This window comes from Psammomys obesus, unplaced genomic scaffold, assembly GCF_907164565.1.
Source record: "Psammomys obesus unplaced genomic scaffold, mPsaObe1.curated_primary_1811, whole genome shotgun sequence".
Lineage (NCBI taxonomy): Eukaryota > Metazoa > Chordata > Mammalia > Rodentia > Muridae > Psammomys > Psammomys obesus.
In genome coordinates this window covers 1,582,753-1,598,319 of record NW_026586383.1, presented here as the reverse complement: position 1 = coordinate 1,598,319, position 15,567 = coordinate 1,582,753, and the positions used below count along the sequence as shown (strand labels likewise).

At 47.9% G+C, this 15,567-nt stretch overlaps 1 protein-coding gene across 1 annotated transcript in view; it reads right to left on the bottom strand.

Moving 5' to 3' along the window:
- Dclk3 (doublecortin like kinase 3) overlaps positions 1-12,989 on the bottom strand; it is a 49,965-nt gene extending 36,976 nt beyond the window's left edge. Inside the window, exon 1 of the mRNA XM_055601677.1 lies at positions 12,887-12,989. Within this exon, the coding sequence (XP_055457652.1) occupies positions 12,887-12,974 (88 nt within the window). The 5' untranslated portion in view covers positions 12,975-12,989. The remainder of the gene's footprint in view (positions 1-12,886) is intronic.
- Positions 12,990-15,567: the final 2,578 nt, after the last annotated feature.

Sequence of the window (15,567 nt, the reverse complement as noted above, 5' to 3'; positions counted from 1 at the left end):
TGGCTGGACTAGCTGGCCAGCAGGCCCAGTGATCCTCCTGTCCGTCTCCCCAGCTTGGGATTAAAAGCCTGTGTTATTTACACTTGACTTTTTACATGGGTACTGAAGACCCAGACCCAGACCCTCGTGCTTGGCAAACACTTTACCAGCTGAGCCTCCTTTCCCCCCGAGTTGTTACTACCCTCCCTAGGAGTGTTTACTATCCCCCACACTGTCCCGGCCAGCACCCTGGTGTCCAGGGAGGAGGCCCAGGCCACTTCTACCCCTCCCCCTCCCTGCACCTCCACCAACACCCTCCACTGCCTGGTACTGGCCATGAAGAAAGTATAAATAACTAAACAGAGGGAGACGCGGGCAGCCATGCTGTTGACTGGATGGTTTAGAAAGCAGGGAGTCACCAACATGGATGTCCGGGAACAGAGGACCCTGGGACTGTCAGCAGGTTTTCAGGTTCCCTCCGCCTTGTATGTGTGATGACTCTACCTCTCAGTGTCGACGTCTCTGTAAAACGCCCTCTTCAAGAGCAGGGAACCCTCTCCAAGCTGGCCAGCCTGTGCATAAAACGATCAAATCATCAGATGTCTCACTTAGTAAAGCAACGCTCGAGGGAAAGCACAAAAGGGCTTCCACAGCCAATGCACAGCACACTTCCACCCACAAACTGAAACTTTGTTTGCAGAGCTCCTAGCTCTGCAAACCTGGGGCTGCAGGTGACCCCAAATCCCAAAATACAAAGGGAGCTGATGCTAGCACGCTGAAGTCCTTTCTGATTCCCTTTTACTTTTAAAGTATAACCTATCATTTGGGGTTCTCAACATGTGCACAGGTTAAGAACATGATCTGGAACATGGCGTCCTCACACTTGCTTTTATGTTAACCAGTCTGGCCTGCCAGGCTCGTCTTTAGCACCAGTGCAGAGGCGGCTGCCTCTGGCATCATCTGCTGTTACTCAGGCTATGTTATTACTGACAAGTGCCAAGTGTCTGCAAGAAGGCTTTGATGTGTGGACTACTGGAGTCTCTGACCAGACACAGACAGATTTTACACGTGTGAGAGATTACGTCTCAAAGAGAAAATGCACGCTGAATCACAGTTTGTATTCAGGGCACCCATAACTCTGTCCTTGGCTGTGAGGACAAGAACCCCTGATGCCCAGAGCTTCTGTGGTCTCTTGCTCTCTCCCTCTCCCTCCACAAATTCACTTTAACTCTAGAATATGCCTATTTATTTATTCAGAGCTACCTGGAAAAACACACCTGTTTCTGCAAAATACAATTAAATTTCTGGTCGGCTACAAAGTAAAGATATTTAATGGCATAGTTTTTTCTTATACATTAATTTTAATGTGTTTTGGAGAGTTCATACTCATACTAGCTCTCCTATATAAACTTCAATAAGTTGAATTTTTTTTTTCAACTTTTGAAAATCCCTGGTAAAAGCTTTAATCAGAAATGTAAGGAATAATATAGGTCTGTGAGAAGAGCACTAGGGCTGTCGTGGCTGACAAAGTGCTTTCTGCACAAGATGAGGACCTGAGTTCAATTCCCAGCACCGATGTAAAAAGTAAGAAGCTGGGCGCAGTGTTACATACGTGTGGCCCCAGCACTGGGGAGATAAAGGCAGAACCTTGGGGCTCACTGACCACCAGCCTAACCTAACTGCTGAGCTCCAAACCAAATGAGAGATACTGTCTCAAAAACAAGTTGCTTAGCTACCGTACAATGACACTCAAGGTTGTCCTCTGGTACACACACAGACACACACACACACACACACACACACACACACACACACGAAAGGTACTGGAAAAGTCAAGTGACTTGCCATCCACTGCAGAAGGTATTACCGTAAAAAGTTAAACCCTCTTCACACAGCTCCCAGCAATTCCCCATTGTAATTGGTAGGTTCAAGGCCACTTAAACACAGGTGTAAAGTTCCAGGGAGAACAAGAAGGAGGTAGAGAGTGAAGCTAGTAAAACACAGTGGGGTTTCTTAAACTTTTTCCACTCCTCCCGTAGTCCTGCAGGAGCACACTGCCCCTGGGAACTGCTTCTTAGACGTTCCACAAGTGGGGACCGAGATAAGGGACAAGGTGCCTGTCCTCAGGGAGTATGCAGTCTCACAGGAGGCAGGTGGGCACTGGATCACATGTGCGTGCGTGTGTGTGTGTGTGTGTGTGTGTGTGTTTACAATCATAAATATGCACACACGTGTTTGTGTGGGGGTAGATATACGTCTGCAGATGTGGAAGCCAAAGGCTGATATCAGATCAGATGTTTTCCTCAGTCATTTTCCACCAGATTTTCTTTTTGAGACATTCGCTGACCAAAGGTGGAGCTCACTCTCAGCTGAACTGGCTGGAGAGGGAGCCCCAGGGCTCCCCCTGTGACCTTCTCCCCAGAGCTGGGATGGCTGGCGTGTGCCACCATGCAGAGCTTTGTCCATGGCTGTGAAGTCCTCATACTTGCAAAGCAAGAATTTTACCAGCTGAGCTATCTCTGTAGCCCAATGACAAGAACCCCAATACCATTCCCAGCAGCATCCGCTCTGTGGGACACAGACACCGTAAGTGTCTCTCAAGAGCTGACATACGTCGTCATTTATGCCATTTTGCATAAATACATAGAAAAATGGCAGCAATACGTTTGGGGCCATTTCAGAAACTGTTAGAAATTCCATCCTAATCCCAAGTTAAAATTCACTGAATTGTTCTTTATGAAATTCAAGCCAGCAATTTAAACTATTCTTAAAATCCATCTTTCTAAAATATTAAGAATATTACTGATTTTATACTTGCATTCTGAATAACAGCCACATGAAAAACTTAAAAGCCTTTGTAATTGTAGGTTTTTTTTTTTGTAATGGAACCATCTGCTTTTACGAGAGCAAAAAACATATATATATATATATATATATATATATATATATATATATATATATACACTACAATTCATGAAATGCAATAGTCTTGAATCAGAACCAAGGTGTTTTCCTCAGGGTTCCTAGGGGTTAAAGGGCATGGCAGCATGCAGAGGACAACGTGTACCTGTTTTGTATTAAGAGCCAAAGTGCAGTGACGTCACATGAGGGTACAGCCATGAACACTGCCAGAAATAGGTTCACTACCTGCTTAACTTTGAATTAATTTCAGCAACGTGTTGAGAAACCTTTCTCTGGCCGAATGTTTCCTGACCCCCACGTTCAGTTACACAGCCCTGCGTGGGCTGAAAGCCACGGTTTAAGAAGCTGTAATACACGCTACAAAGATATAATCACAGCGGTGCTTTTTCAGGAACTAAAGGAAAATTACAAAACTACAGCCTCCAAATAGCAGCCACTTCACTCTATAATTTAATATAGAATCAAAGATGATTACAGCCCAAGCAGGCAAGCTGGGACCATTGTCATTCAATATTAAGACAGGGGGCTAGTGATTTGGAAATAGAGTGAATTTGGATTTTCATTTCAGGAACAACACCTAAGTGTCTTCCGGGGGAATTAAAGGTGACACAGAAAATCATTCATTTTTACTTTAATATTATTCCCCCCCCCAAAATAAAAAAGAGCAGTTTAGAATAGAAGAATAGTCAGGGGTAGGACGGAATTCAGTTGGTAGAGGCTTGCCTGGAGCATGCAAAAGTACGGGGTGTGGTAACGCCCTCCTGCAACCCCAGCACTCAGGAGGTGGAGGCAGGAGGATCAGAAGTTCAAAGTCACCCTTGGCTTTACAGCTGGTTGGAAGCCAGTCTGTGATACATGAGATCATGTCTCAAAAAAAAAGTTAATGAATAGATTAAAAAAAAAAAAGTGAAAGTGTGGGTCAAAGGTCCCAGAGTCCTCAGCAGAGGATGAGGAGGTAGAAAATGGATGGCCTTTGATGGAGGGCCCTTAGAGGGTCCGGCCTGATGTCCAATCACACAAGCAAGTGCCTCAGCTCGTAAATGCCGAGAACACAAGAGGTCACCGCAGTAGGTTTTTGCTCTAAGGAATCGGTATGTGAGTACAAGGCTTCTTTCACATCAGCCCCTCCGGCTGAGGATGGTCAGAGCAGCAGAGCAGACTGGAGGCAGTAAACCCTGACATTTAGCTGATGACACACCCACAATCCAGTTATGGACGCTGCTCACACAAACCCAAGTGATCCCAGAGGCTGCTCCAAAACTCAAAAACTGCCCAGCGCTTCTGACCTTCACTAAAGATAGACAACCATGCCCCTGCAAGCAGAGAAGCCCTCTAACAGGGCCAAGGGGTTTGCAAACGACAGAAGCGGTGTGCTCAGGGGCCAAGGACAGAAACAATGGCATCAGCTGAGAATGGGGAACTCTTGGGCATCTGTCTCTGCCATACAGAAACTGAAGCTCCAGAGAGCCCCAGCTGCAGACACCTGAAACCAAAACAACCCACAAGACGCTCAGCCAATTTCACCTAAGCCACCTGCACAGCCTCTCCTGAAAACCCCATCAACCTTGAGAGGCTAAGACGCCTCCTGCTCCCCAGAGAGATGCCATGGGGGGGGGGTAGATAAGGGACAAGGTTCCTGTTCTCAAGGAATGTGTGGTCTCTGGGGGAAACAGGTGTGCACTTGATCTCAGGACTCTGTGCGTGTGTCTGTGTCTGTGTGTACGCATATGCACACATGTTCCTATGGGGGAGAGTCTCTGTGTGTAGATGCAGAAGCCAGAGGTTGGTTTGGGGGAGTTTTCCTCAATCACTTCTCTCCTTGCTTTCCTTTTTCTTCTTTTTTGAGACATTCTGTCACTGAAGCTGGCGCTGCTCGTTCTCTGCTGAGCTGGCTAGCCTGATCACAGCACCCTAGTGCCAGTCCCAACAGAAGCAAAGGAAGGAGGCTCCCTGCCTCCATGGAAGTTTCCGAGGCTCTGCTTTAATTCTTCTTCCCAGGGGAGTGAGGCTGAAAGCTCAGCCCTGGTGAAAAGAGGAGAGAAAAGGCCGCTTGGGGATGCTGACTCATTCAGCTGCTGTGTTAAGTCAATCATTATATAGAAAGAAAACACTGAATGACATTCCAAAATCTTTTCTTTTTTACTTTTTAACTTATTCCTCTCTCTCTCCCTCTTTCTCTCTCTCTCTCTCTCTCTCTCCTGTGTTTGTATGTGCACATACATGCATGCCCACTGACACATACCTAGTACATGTGGTAGTCAGAGTTGGTTCTGTCCTTCCGCCATGTAGGTGCCACTAACTGAGCCAAGTTCCTAAGATTTGGTGGCACGTGCTTGTACCCACTTAGCCACCTCACCAGTGCTCATCTAGAGTCCTGGGTTCACACTGTGGCTACCTGGGGTCCTCATCCTCATCAGTAGCACCATCAACCACCGCAGCCACATCCTTTCCATTATCTCTCACATGCAGTAAGTCTCCAAGTCCTTTGATGCAGCACCAGAAAGTCTCCTCAATCCAATGCCGCCTCCTCCCCATCCCCTTAACTGCTGCCTCGGCACCTACTCATCAGGTCTGACCTCAACACCCACCCCCACACGTCTGACCTCACCCTATTGCAGACACACCCCAGAAACTGAGGTCCTCGACCTTGCTTCCCTCCAATACGGCCTACACAAAGTGACGTCCTTAAACCACAGAGCTGATCTCTCCCTACTTTAGAGGATGCAGTGCTCCCCAGGGAAGCCTGACATACTCTAGGGGACGACAGGGTCTCAAAAAAATTGCTCTTTGTGCTTTAGTTTTCATTATGTCCTTTAAAAAATATTATGAATGTTTACATGGCTGTGCTCTGACCAAGTTTTGCCACATGTGTATTTTCCCCATATATATATTCTTGAACTATCAATGCAATTTTCATAAGTAAATATGTGTATATATGTTTTTGAGTCGTGATCTCACTATGTAGCTCTGGTTTTCCTGGAACTCATTCCATACCAGCGGCCTGGCTTTGAACTCACAGAGATCCACCTGCCTCTGCCTTCCGAGGGAAATACTAGTTTTAATTTTTATTTGTGTGTATGTGTATTTATGTATGTATGCAATTGTTTTCGTGGGCATGTGGGGGTCAGGGCTCAACGCTGGGTGTCTTCCTCAGTCACCAGCTCACTGAATCTAGAGCTCCCCTTCTAGGCCAGACTGGCTGGGCAGCACATTCCAGGGATCCTCCTGCCCCCGCGCCCCCCAACTCTGGGCTCACAGGTGTGCACCACCTCTCCCAGCTTTGTTTTGCTTTGTTTTATTAACGTGGGTCACGAAAATTGAACTCAGGTCCCTCTTCTTGTTTGGCAAGTACTTTACCAACTGAGCCTTCTCCTCAGAACTCACTAGATATTATTATCATTGCCTAGTAAGAAAAATAATAAACAAGAATTGTAATGTGAGGAGAGCAAACTGATGAGAGCCATCACACAGGCCATGGGCAGGACAAATAGCACATCATGCTCAAAAGACCCCACAAGGAGCTTCCAGAGTCAGAACCAGAGGCTCTGTTTTAACAAAAATGATTAAATTGAATAGTGAATGTATTCAGTTTGTAGCTATGATAACGGTGTAGTTAGACATTTGCATGCGTTTATGGTCACAGAAGAGCACTAAGAGTCAAGACTTCAGGGCTACTGAGTGTCGCCATGTGTGTGAGTTGCATGATAGTGATAACTCTTTAAGCCAACACTGGGAAACTGCATCTTTTTGTTTCTTCCTTTAAAGAGATCCCTGGGTTACTCCCATTCGAGAAATGCTGGCCTTAGACAAATATGGAAGGAGCTGAACAATTCATAGGCTACAGGCTCATTTTACATCTGGCCAATAAGCCTCGGCCATAAACAACAGTCTAGCCATCACGCTCTGTCAACACTGGTGACTCCACAGGCACATGTTCCTGGTGATGACACCGTAAGCTAGAGAAGCTCTGCCCACCTGGCCCTCGAGAGGCACGGAGTATGAGTGAGTATGGGCTAGGCTTTTCAGATAATTAAGTTGATCTGTTCCTCATATCAAAACCCAACCCATCCTTACAAACGCAGCCTCACGGGCAGAGCTCCGTCCCTACCGTCCCTACTCCGCCACCCAAGTGACTCTTAGCTCCATGACAAGAGCACCTCCATACTGCTTCATGGCGCCCTCCCATCAAACGTGCTGCCCCTCATCCTATAAAGCCCCCTCCGTACACTCTCCTCCTCCACCACCCCAGACACCGCACCTCATCTTCAAAAGACCAGTTCCGACCTAACCGCACCAGGACGTCTCCCTCCATTTCCTCCCGCTCTTTCTTACAATTAGCACAGACTAATTACACAGAGCAATAGGTTTCACTGTGATGTTGCCGTGCGTGTGTGTAATGTACTTTGGTTATATTTATCCGCCATCGCCATTGCTGTCTCGTTTCCCCCTTCATAACTAGTCTGCTTCCTCTTTCCAAATAGCTTTCTTCCCCCTACTTTTGTGACTCTTTTTTAAAATCTAGAATCCCGGGGCTGGAAAGATGGCTCGCTCGGTGGTTAAGGGCACTGGCTGCTCTTGCAGAGGGACAAGATTCGATTCCCAGAACCCACAAGCCGGCTCACAACCATCCATAACTCCAGTGCCAGGGGAGCTAATGTCCTCTATGGCCTCCACGGCATCAGGCACATAGTACGTAGACATGGATGCAAGAAAAGCGTCCATACACATAAGATAAAAACAAATAGCTATTTAACAGAGAAAGAGAAGCTAATTCCATATATGGAAAAAAAAATGAACTATTTTTTTTTTGAACAAAATTCTTTGCTTATTTGTGTGTGTGCACATTCATGCATGTGTGAGATGGTTCTCTTCTTCAGGTGTGAGAATTCCAGGATCAGGTTACAATCTTGATGGAGAGTGCCTTCACCACTGAGCTGTCATACCAACCCAGTATTTTTTTTTCCAGTCTGACTTAGTTTGCTGAGCATGACAATGCCCAGTTTAATTTGTTTTTATTTCCTCTTTTTTCATGATGAATTCATTGCATACATATCTTGTTCCCTTTATCTGTTCATCTGCTGGTGGACATGCCAGCTCTCCAATCCCTGATTTCTGTGCACAGTGCCATAATAGACGCAAGTGTCAAACGTTTCTGCTGTATCCTGGTTTTGATTATTGACTTAGGTTACAGAGGCTGGAGTGGTAAAGCTGGATCGTGTGGTTGCTGTATTTTCAAGGTTGTTTTTTTTTTTTTTTTTAAGACCTTCTCTATTGGTTTCTACAGGGCTTGGACTAATTTATATTCCCACCTACAGTGTGTAAGTGTTCTCTCCCACCTCCAGTCTCACCAACATCTGTTATTTGTTTTCTTGAAGATAAACATCCTGACTGGAATGGCCCAGAATCTCAGTGTACCTTCTCATTGCTCATCAGCTTTATCAGATGCTTTTGCCTCTATGCTATAATTATCCATGTCAATGCTGGGTCATAGCAGACCCGCCACACTGTGATTGGACCAATAGCTTGTGTATTTCTGAATCCTCAGGGCCAGAAGAAGAAAGAAGCTGTACTGGCCTTTTAGTCAGGAGGAACTTTCCCAAGAGGGATGATTCTAGGGCATCAGAAAGCAGCTGGATTAGAACAAACGCCCATCAAGAATGACTTCTCAATAACAGCATCCCTTAGCTGTCTTCAGCCCAGGTCCTAGCCAGACCCTTCCCAGAGTCTGGAATCAGCTCACACATATCTATCTCCCCATATGCTGTTCTGCCTATCCATGAGGGTTCAGACTTTCCCTGAGACGAAATGACTAAGAGCTTTGTATTCAAAGTGTGGTCCCCAAACAAGAAACACCTACAAGAATTTAGGCACTAGCAAAAAAAGAGAAAAAAAAAAAACAGAGTCCCGGGCTCTAAGATATTCTGATTCCAAGTCTTATTTTTACCTCTATCTCCAGCTAGTTCAAATGCCCAAAGCTGTTTAAAGTTTGGTACAGTCAAGCAATCTCCTCTGCCAAAACATGTCAGTAAACTCAATTGTTCTCCATTGTAGCTGGTTAAGAGCTGTGCATCACTGTCTCCTCGGTGCAGCTGGAGCATACCCCCCTTAGCAATAAAGGAGACAAGCTCAGAGTGGGTGGGTCACAGGATCATGTGGCTTTGAAGCTTCAGAGCCAGGATTTCCAGGAAGGTCTGTAGGGCTCAAGAGCCCTCACTCCATGGCCATACAGACTGGCACCTGCCATTTGCAAATGCCTGACAATGTCTTAGCTTTTGAGCATAATGCAGACTCTTCAGAGACCTCATGACCTTTCAGGCCACCACTGGCCCCGAATTCATTTCCCTTCTCTCTCACTACCCACACGATGCTGCTTCCACGTGTGCCACTCTCCCCAGGAGATGGCCTCTTACTCCCAGGGAAGCTCGCTCAAAAACTGCTTGATGAGTTCATGAAAACATTTCCCCTTTCATCATCAGATGAATGATCATCAGTTGAATGGCTATTGGAAAGGAAGATGAAGAATGTGGGATTCCCAGAGAAGTCAAAGTCTTGCCTGGGGTCTCAGGAGGTCTCAGACACCTGGGAATGGAAGCCAAAGCCCCTCCCCGATTCCCGGAACAGAAGTCTTCCTCTTCCCCCACCTTCCTGGATTTCCCACTTCTGACCTAAAACCACCAGGGAGTTTGTGGAAGCGTCTCTTTCAAATTACTCCCCCACAGACACTTTTAAAAAGACCCTGCCACCAGACAGAACAAATTAGACATTAACAGGCAGCCAACTAGGGAAATGGGGAAACTCAGGGCACAAACAGATACAGCAAGCCCCTGACCCCAAGAAAGTAACACACATCAATCAAAGGCCTCCAAGGAAAGCAGCCTTTTCAGCTACAGACACCCACTATGGAAAAAGACCCTAAGGAGCTCGAAGACCAGGCTGGACACCAGCTCACTCACCCTGGTGAGACACCATGGTGGCCTGTGAGACTGAGGTTCACACAGCATTTTCCCCTCCCTTTGTTTCATTCAGAAGGACACTAAGGCCTTTATTCCCTCAGCTTGTCCAGACAAAAGCAAAATATCTGCCTGAAACATTAAGGGAAATGTAAGAGGGAAATTTCCCTGGAACTGGGAATTGAAGATTATACACACACACACACACACACACACACACACACACACAGAGAGAGAGAGAGAGAGAGAGAGAGAGAGAGAGAGAGAGAGAGAAATGATGAGAGCAGCTTGGGACAGGAGAACAACTCTCTACTTTTTTTTTTCTTCTCTAAGCACCAAGCCCAAGGGTTGTGTCACCTGAAACACCAAGTGTTGTGTGAACTGTCAAAGGCACACTGATGAGGGCCATAGAACTGAGGTTTGCCAGTCCCAGGTCTAGGCACCAAGACCCATGTGCCTAGACGGGGCACTATACCTTTGCCTAAAGGCACCCTTGAGGAATCAGGCCATCCACTGCAGCTGGTAGGGAACAATGAGGGAAAGAAACACATTACGACTGAGAAGGCTCTCAGACATGGAGGCACGTATTTGTAATCCCAGTACTCAGAGGATCATGAGTTCAAGGTCAGCCTCCAGTACTTAGATAGTTCAAGACCAGCCTGGTTTATATGAGTTTCTGCTCCCAAAAGTCAACAGAGGAAGAAAGGATAGGGAGAGGGAAAGTGGGAAGGGAAATAAAAAGAAAGGAAGGAAATATGTGCTAGTTTCTTTTTGTCAAGTTGAAACAAGCCAGGTTCATTTGGGAAGAGAACCTCAAATGAGAAAATGTTTCCATAAGACTGGCCTATAGGTAAGTCTGTGGGCCTTTGTTGTGGTGGTTATTGTTTTTCGATACAGGGTTTCTCGGTGTAGGCTTGGCCGTCCTGGACTCGCTTTGTAGACCAGGCTGGCCTTGAACTCACAGTGATCTGCCTGCTTCTGCCTCCCTGAGTGCTGGGATTACAGTTGTGCGCCAACACCACCACCCAGCTCTGTGGGCATTTTCTTGATTAATGAGTGACATAGGAGGGCCCAGCTCAGTGTAGGCAGAACCAACTCTGTACAAGTCAGTCTGGGGTTATATAAAAAAAGCAAGCCTACCAAGACATGGGAGCAAACTGCTAAGCAGCTGTTGCTGTTCCCTGGCCTCTGGTTCAGCTTCTGCCCATGGGTTCTCGCCCTGAGTTCCTACCCTGAGTTCCTTTCATGGTGTCATGGTGGCCTGGAAGCCGAAGTTGACCTTTTCTTTCCCAAGTTATTTTTGTTTCTTTGTTTGTTTGTTGTTTTGTTTTGTTGGCCATGGTGTTTTTGTCAGCAATGGAGAGCAAACTAGGACAGAAAGAAAATGATGCCATGTTTTGGGGGTTTGTTTTTCTGTTTGTTTGTTTGGTTGGTTGGTTGGTTGGTTGGTTGGTTGGTTGGTTGGTTTTGGTGTTGTTATTCCTTGGAATCAGATTCTGAGGAGAAGCCCCTCTGACAGCTAACTGGTGTATTAATAGTTAATCACAGGAAACAATGGTGAAGAAGCAAGCTCAGAAACAAAAGCAGCCAAGCGAGAGAAGCAAGGCCAGCAAAGATCCTTGGGATTCAACACAAAGTCATGCCACAGGACCTTTTGGTAAACAAAGGGTGTCAAGCCTCGCTGAACGTCCTAGTGAAATTCCTGAGAGCTGGCTAATGTTCTGAGGACCCACCAGTTGCTGGTCATCGGCTGCCTCTAGGGAGATGTGCAGTTGCAGCCGGCCCTTGCTCTGAGCTTGCAGCAGCAAAGCAGTGTAAAGGTCACCCTCCAGCGAAGACAGGGGGTGGCTTACAGCTGCCAGGGAAGTACTCAGGGCACGACGTGACAGGATAGCAGAGCGCACCATGAAAGGACAGCGCTCAAACACCTCTGAGGCTAAATGAGAGTTGGAGAATATAACTCAGAAATCACATCTGCCTCTATCCACTCTTCCTTGGCATCACCCTAACAATGATATTATAGAGCTACATGCTTCGTTGAAGTTGGGCTGCAGACAAACCAGCACTCCAGCCGCCCCTCCCCCTAGGGTTCTGCCACCTGCCCCAGGAATAACATGTGCCTGCCTATGGCTCTGGGCACCTCAGCCCCCCACCAACCCGGCGGATCACCTCTGTGAGAAGCAGCAGACCCCATTCTGCGGCCCCCAACACAATTGCCACAGCGCAGGTCTCCCTGATGCCATGTGTTGTAAGAGCTGTTGACAGTGGGACCTAGCTTCCACTTGACAACCATCAGAGTGGTCTGGACTCAGAAGGAGTGAGGTGGAGAAATGACTCACTGTCAGGAGCAGCGAATAGCAACCTGATTCCCTACACAACTTGGCACCCCCACTCCCAGAAGGCAAGATACTCTTGGGAGGTGTCCCCAGACGCCTCTGCCCAGCCCGGGTGCTGCCTTATCCTTTCTCCACCACACCTCGCCCCCAGAGCCAGACGTGAAAAGGAGTGAAAACGTGGGGCTATATTTGAACTGAATTGATGGTTCTGTTTCTCCCGCTCTGATTTCTCCTGTTAATTCCCAAACACTTTGCTAATAGTGTTTTGTTTTGTTTCCCTAATCTCCCTTTGTTCTTCTGCGTCTCTCTAGCTAGGGACAGTCCTGGAGAGTAGGGGCTGAAGAAACTATTCCACCGCTCTCGGGCAAGCAGGTGGCTCTAGAGCTTCAAAGCAGAGATGCTTTCAGGAAAGGACGGACCGAGGGAGGTCATTAGTGCCTGGCACATGAAACCGATTAATCAGTGACGGCTCCCTCTCCGGTGCCCCTGGGTTTTTCCAGGAATGGCGCTCTGGATGCGCAGAGAGGGGAGCAGCTCAAGCCGGCGTCACCCCTTAGGCAAGCGAGCTTCCCGTGGTGCAGAGGGGTTGCACAAGTGCATGCGTGCACACAACACGGGCACGCATGCACGGCGCATCCCCGTGGGGTCCGCCTCTGCTGGGGTTCCCACCAGCAGTCGCCGGGGTCGGGGGGCGCTTACCCGGGATGGAAGGCGCAGGGCGGCTGGGTGCCGGCGGAGCGGGGGTCGAGGGCGGCGGCGGCGGGCGCAGGGCGGGCGCGGCTGGCATGGCTGGCGGCCTGGCTGCAGGTGGCAGCTCCGGGACGTGGCCCGACGGCGGCCGAGCGGGCGCGGGAAGGTTCGGGGACTACTCGCTGAACCAAGCGGCTCCGGTGTGTCTCCTCTTCCCTTTGGTGGGCGCAGGCGGCAGCAACAGCGCAGGGACTGTCTCCCTGCGAGCTTGACAACCGTTCGCCGCCGCCGCCGCCGACACCGCCCTCCAGCCCCGCCCCGCCCCGCCCCACCCCACCTCTCCCTAGGCCGCCTAGGGGCGGTGGAGTTGGCGGTGAACTTGAGTGAGGAGGGCGCCTTCTGAGCTAGCAGGACAGCTAGGACTCCAGAGGACCTTTCTCTCTTGTCTCCTCCTCTCCTCCCTTCTCTCTCCCCCTTCTCTTCTTCCTTCCTCTTTTCCCTCCTCAAGGCTGTTCCAGCCAAGGAACTTGGGGACTGGTTTTGACCTGTGTCTCCATGGTGCCCTCCATGGGTGACTTCCATGTCAAGGAGGCCTGGAACCTCAACGAGCTGCCTCTCCCTGCAGGGCAGAGGCCACACTGCAAGTACTCCACCAAGCGTCCTTCTTGCACCCAGAGTCAAAGTTAGGACACGGTTGTCCGAACCCACAGGCTAGAGACACACTGCGGAATGTCCTCCCGTCTGGGGGTCCTGGCTGACCAAAGGCCTTTTCTGAAATGGCCTATTCTCAGCACCACACACCTAAGCTCCATAGTCTCAAGCCTGTAACGGCCACTCCTTCTAGTCATGCCATTTGTATTTGCGGGGAGGGAGAAGCGTCAGATAGACTGAGCTTTGGGGATTAGATGATGCGGTTTCTGCCTTGCAAAGCGGCTGGATGGATCACCATCGTGTATGCAAGGTTTGAATACACCCAGCAGGAGAGAGGGAGCTCTCAGTTCAAGACAACACACCACAGAGAAGTGTAGTTAGTCCACACCTTGGCGCGTGCTGTGAGGGAAATTGCTTTCACCTAATCACAGCCCAGTTTTTCCCTCCTGACCTATTAACAGAACCCCAATTTTTAACTGAACACATGTAACCTGTAATAAAAATATATATATTTCCCAGCTGCCCTGGGGCCAAAATGACCATAAGAAAAGATTTTGACCATTGAACTATAACTGGGAAGATTTGTATGGAACTCTCAAAATGTTTCTGAGGCTCATGGATGCCTTCCAACCTCATGCCTTGTCCTGGCATTCAACAACGATGTCTATGGAATGTTCTATTAATGGAGCAATTTTTGTTCCATTTTTTTTAAACAGAATTAGGCAACCTACTTGTATTAGACAGTCTTCCATTGCTGTGACAAAATGCTCAAGCTAACCAAACCAGAAATCTTTAAATTGTTTTAAATTATGCATACAGTTGTGTGTGGGAGGTGCACGTTAAGTGGAGCTCCCCACAGAGTCCAGCAAAGGGTGTCAAATCCCCTGGAACCCAAGTTACAAGTAGTTCTGAACTTAGTACTTCATGTGGTGCCAAGAACCAAATCCAAGTCCTCTACAAGAGAAGTAAGCACACTTAACCATTAAGGCATCTCTCTAGCCCCCTGAACAAGCCACCTAAAATGGAGGAGCTATTTGGGTTGACTCACAGGCTCAGAGGTTTCAGGCCATGTTGGCTTGCTCAGCCCTGGAGGCCACATAGCATGTCACAGCAAGTACCCAAGGAGGAAGAGACCTATTCATAACATGACAGCCAGGAAGCAAAGACAAGAAGGTGCTAGGGCCCAGGATCCCTTCAAGGATGTGACCTTAATGACCTAACTTCCTCCCACTAATTGCCACACCCAAATAGCCAGACACCTCCTACTAGCACTACAGGCTAGGGAACAAGCCTTCAACCCCTAGACTTTAGAGGAAGATCCCAGATCTAAATCACAGCAACATTCTTTGTACCTCACAGCACAGCATTTCCCTGCATCATGCCTTTAATTATATCCATCTTACACGACCGATTGGATGCTATTGGAATTGCACCCTCCTGGATTAACTCTCTAGGATCTGCTCCTGCCAATAGTGGAGTGGCTACTGCCCAAGGAGAAACAAGAGCCAGGTCCCAGCATCAACCTGAACCTAACATTTGACCGGATATGAGGCAACCCCGCAGGATTGTAGACTCAGAAGTGACACAGATAAATGCCCACATTTGCAAACAACTAAATTCTGAGCTACTTTGCCCCTCAAGGTCGTTACAGCAAAAGCTAGCTAATATGGTGGCCACTGATGGCTGGAGCTCTGGAGGCCTTCATAGATTATATGTTTGCCTTAAAGTTTTAAGACAAGACCAAAAAAAAAAAAAAAAAAAAAAAAAGGGAGAGTAATAAAATAGAGGCCTGGATCCCTTATGACATCACAAAGCTATGTCAATTTTAGATTTCCCTTTTAAGAGAGAATACAACCTCGAATATTTAAGCCACTACAGTTTTTTAAATTTCTTTATTTTATATATATCCGATGTATCCCCCTCCCTCATCTTCTCCCAGTCCCCCTCCCTCCCTTCCCCTCATCCCTTCCCCAGTCCACTGAAGGGGAGAGATCTCCTCCCCTGCCCTCTGACCCTTGCTTATCAAGTCTCATCAGGGC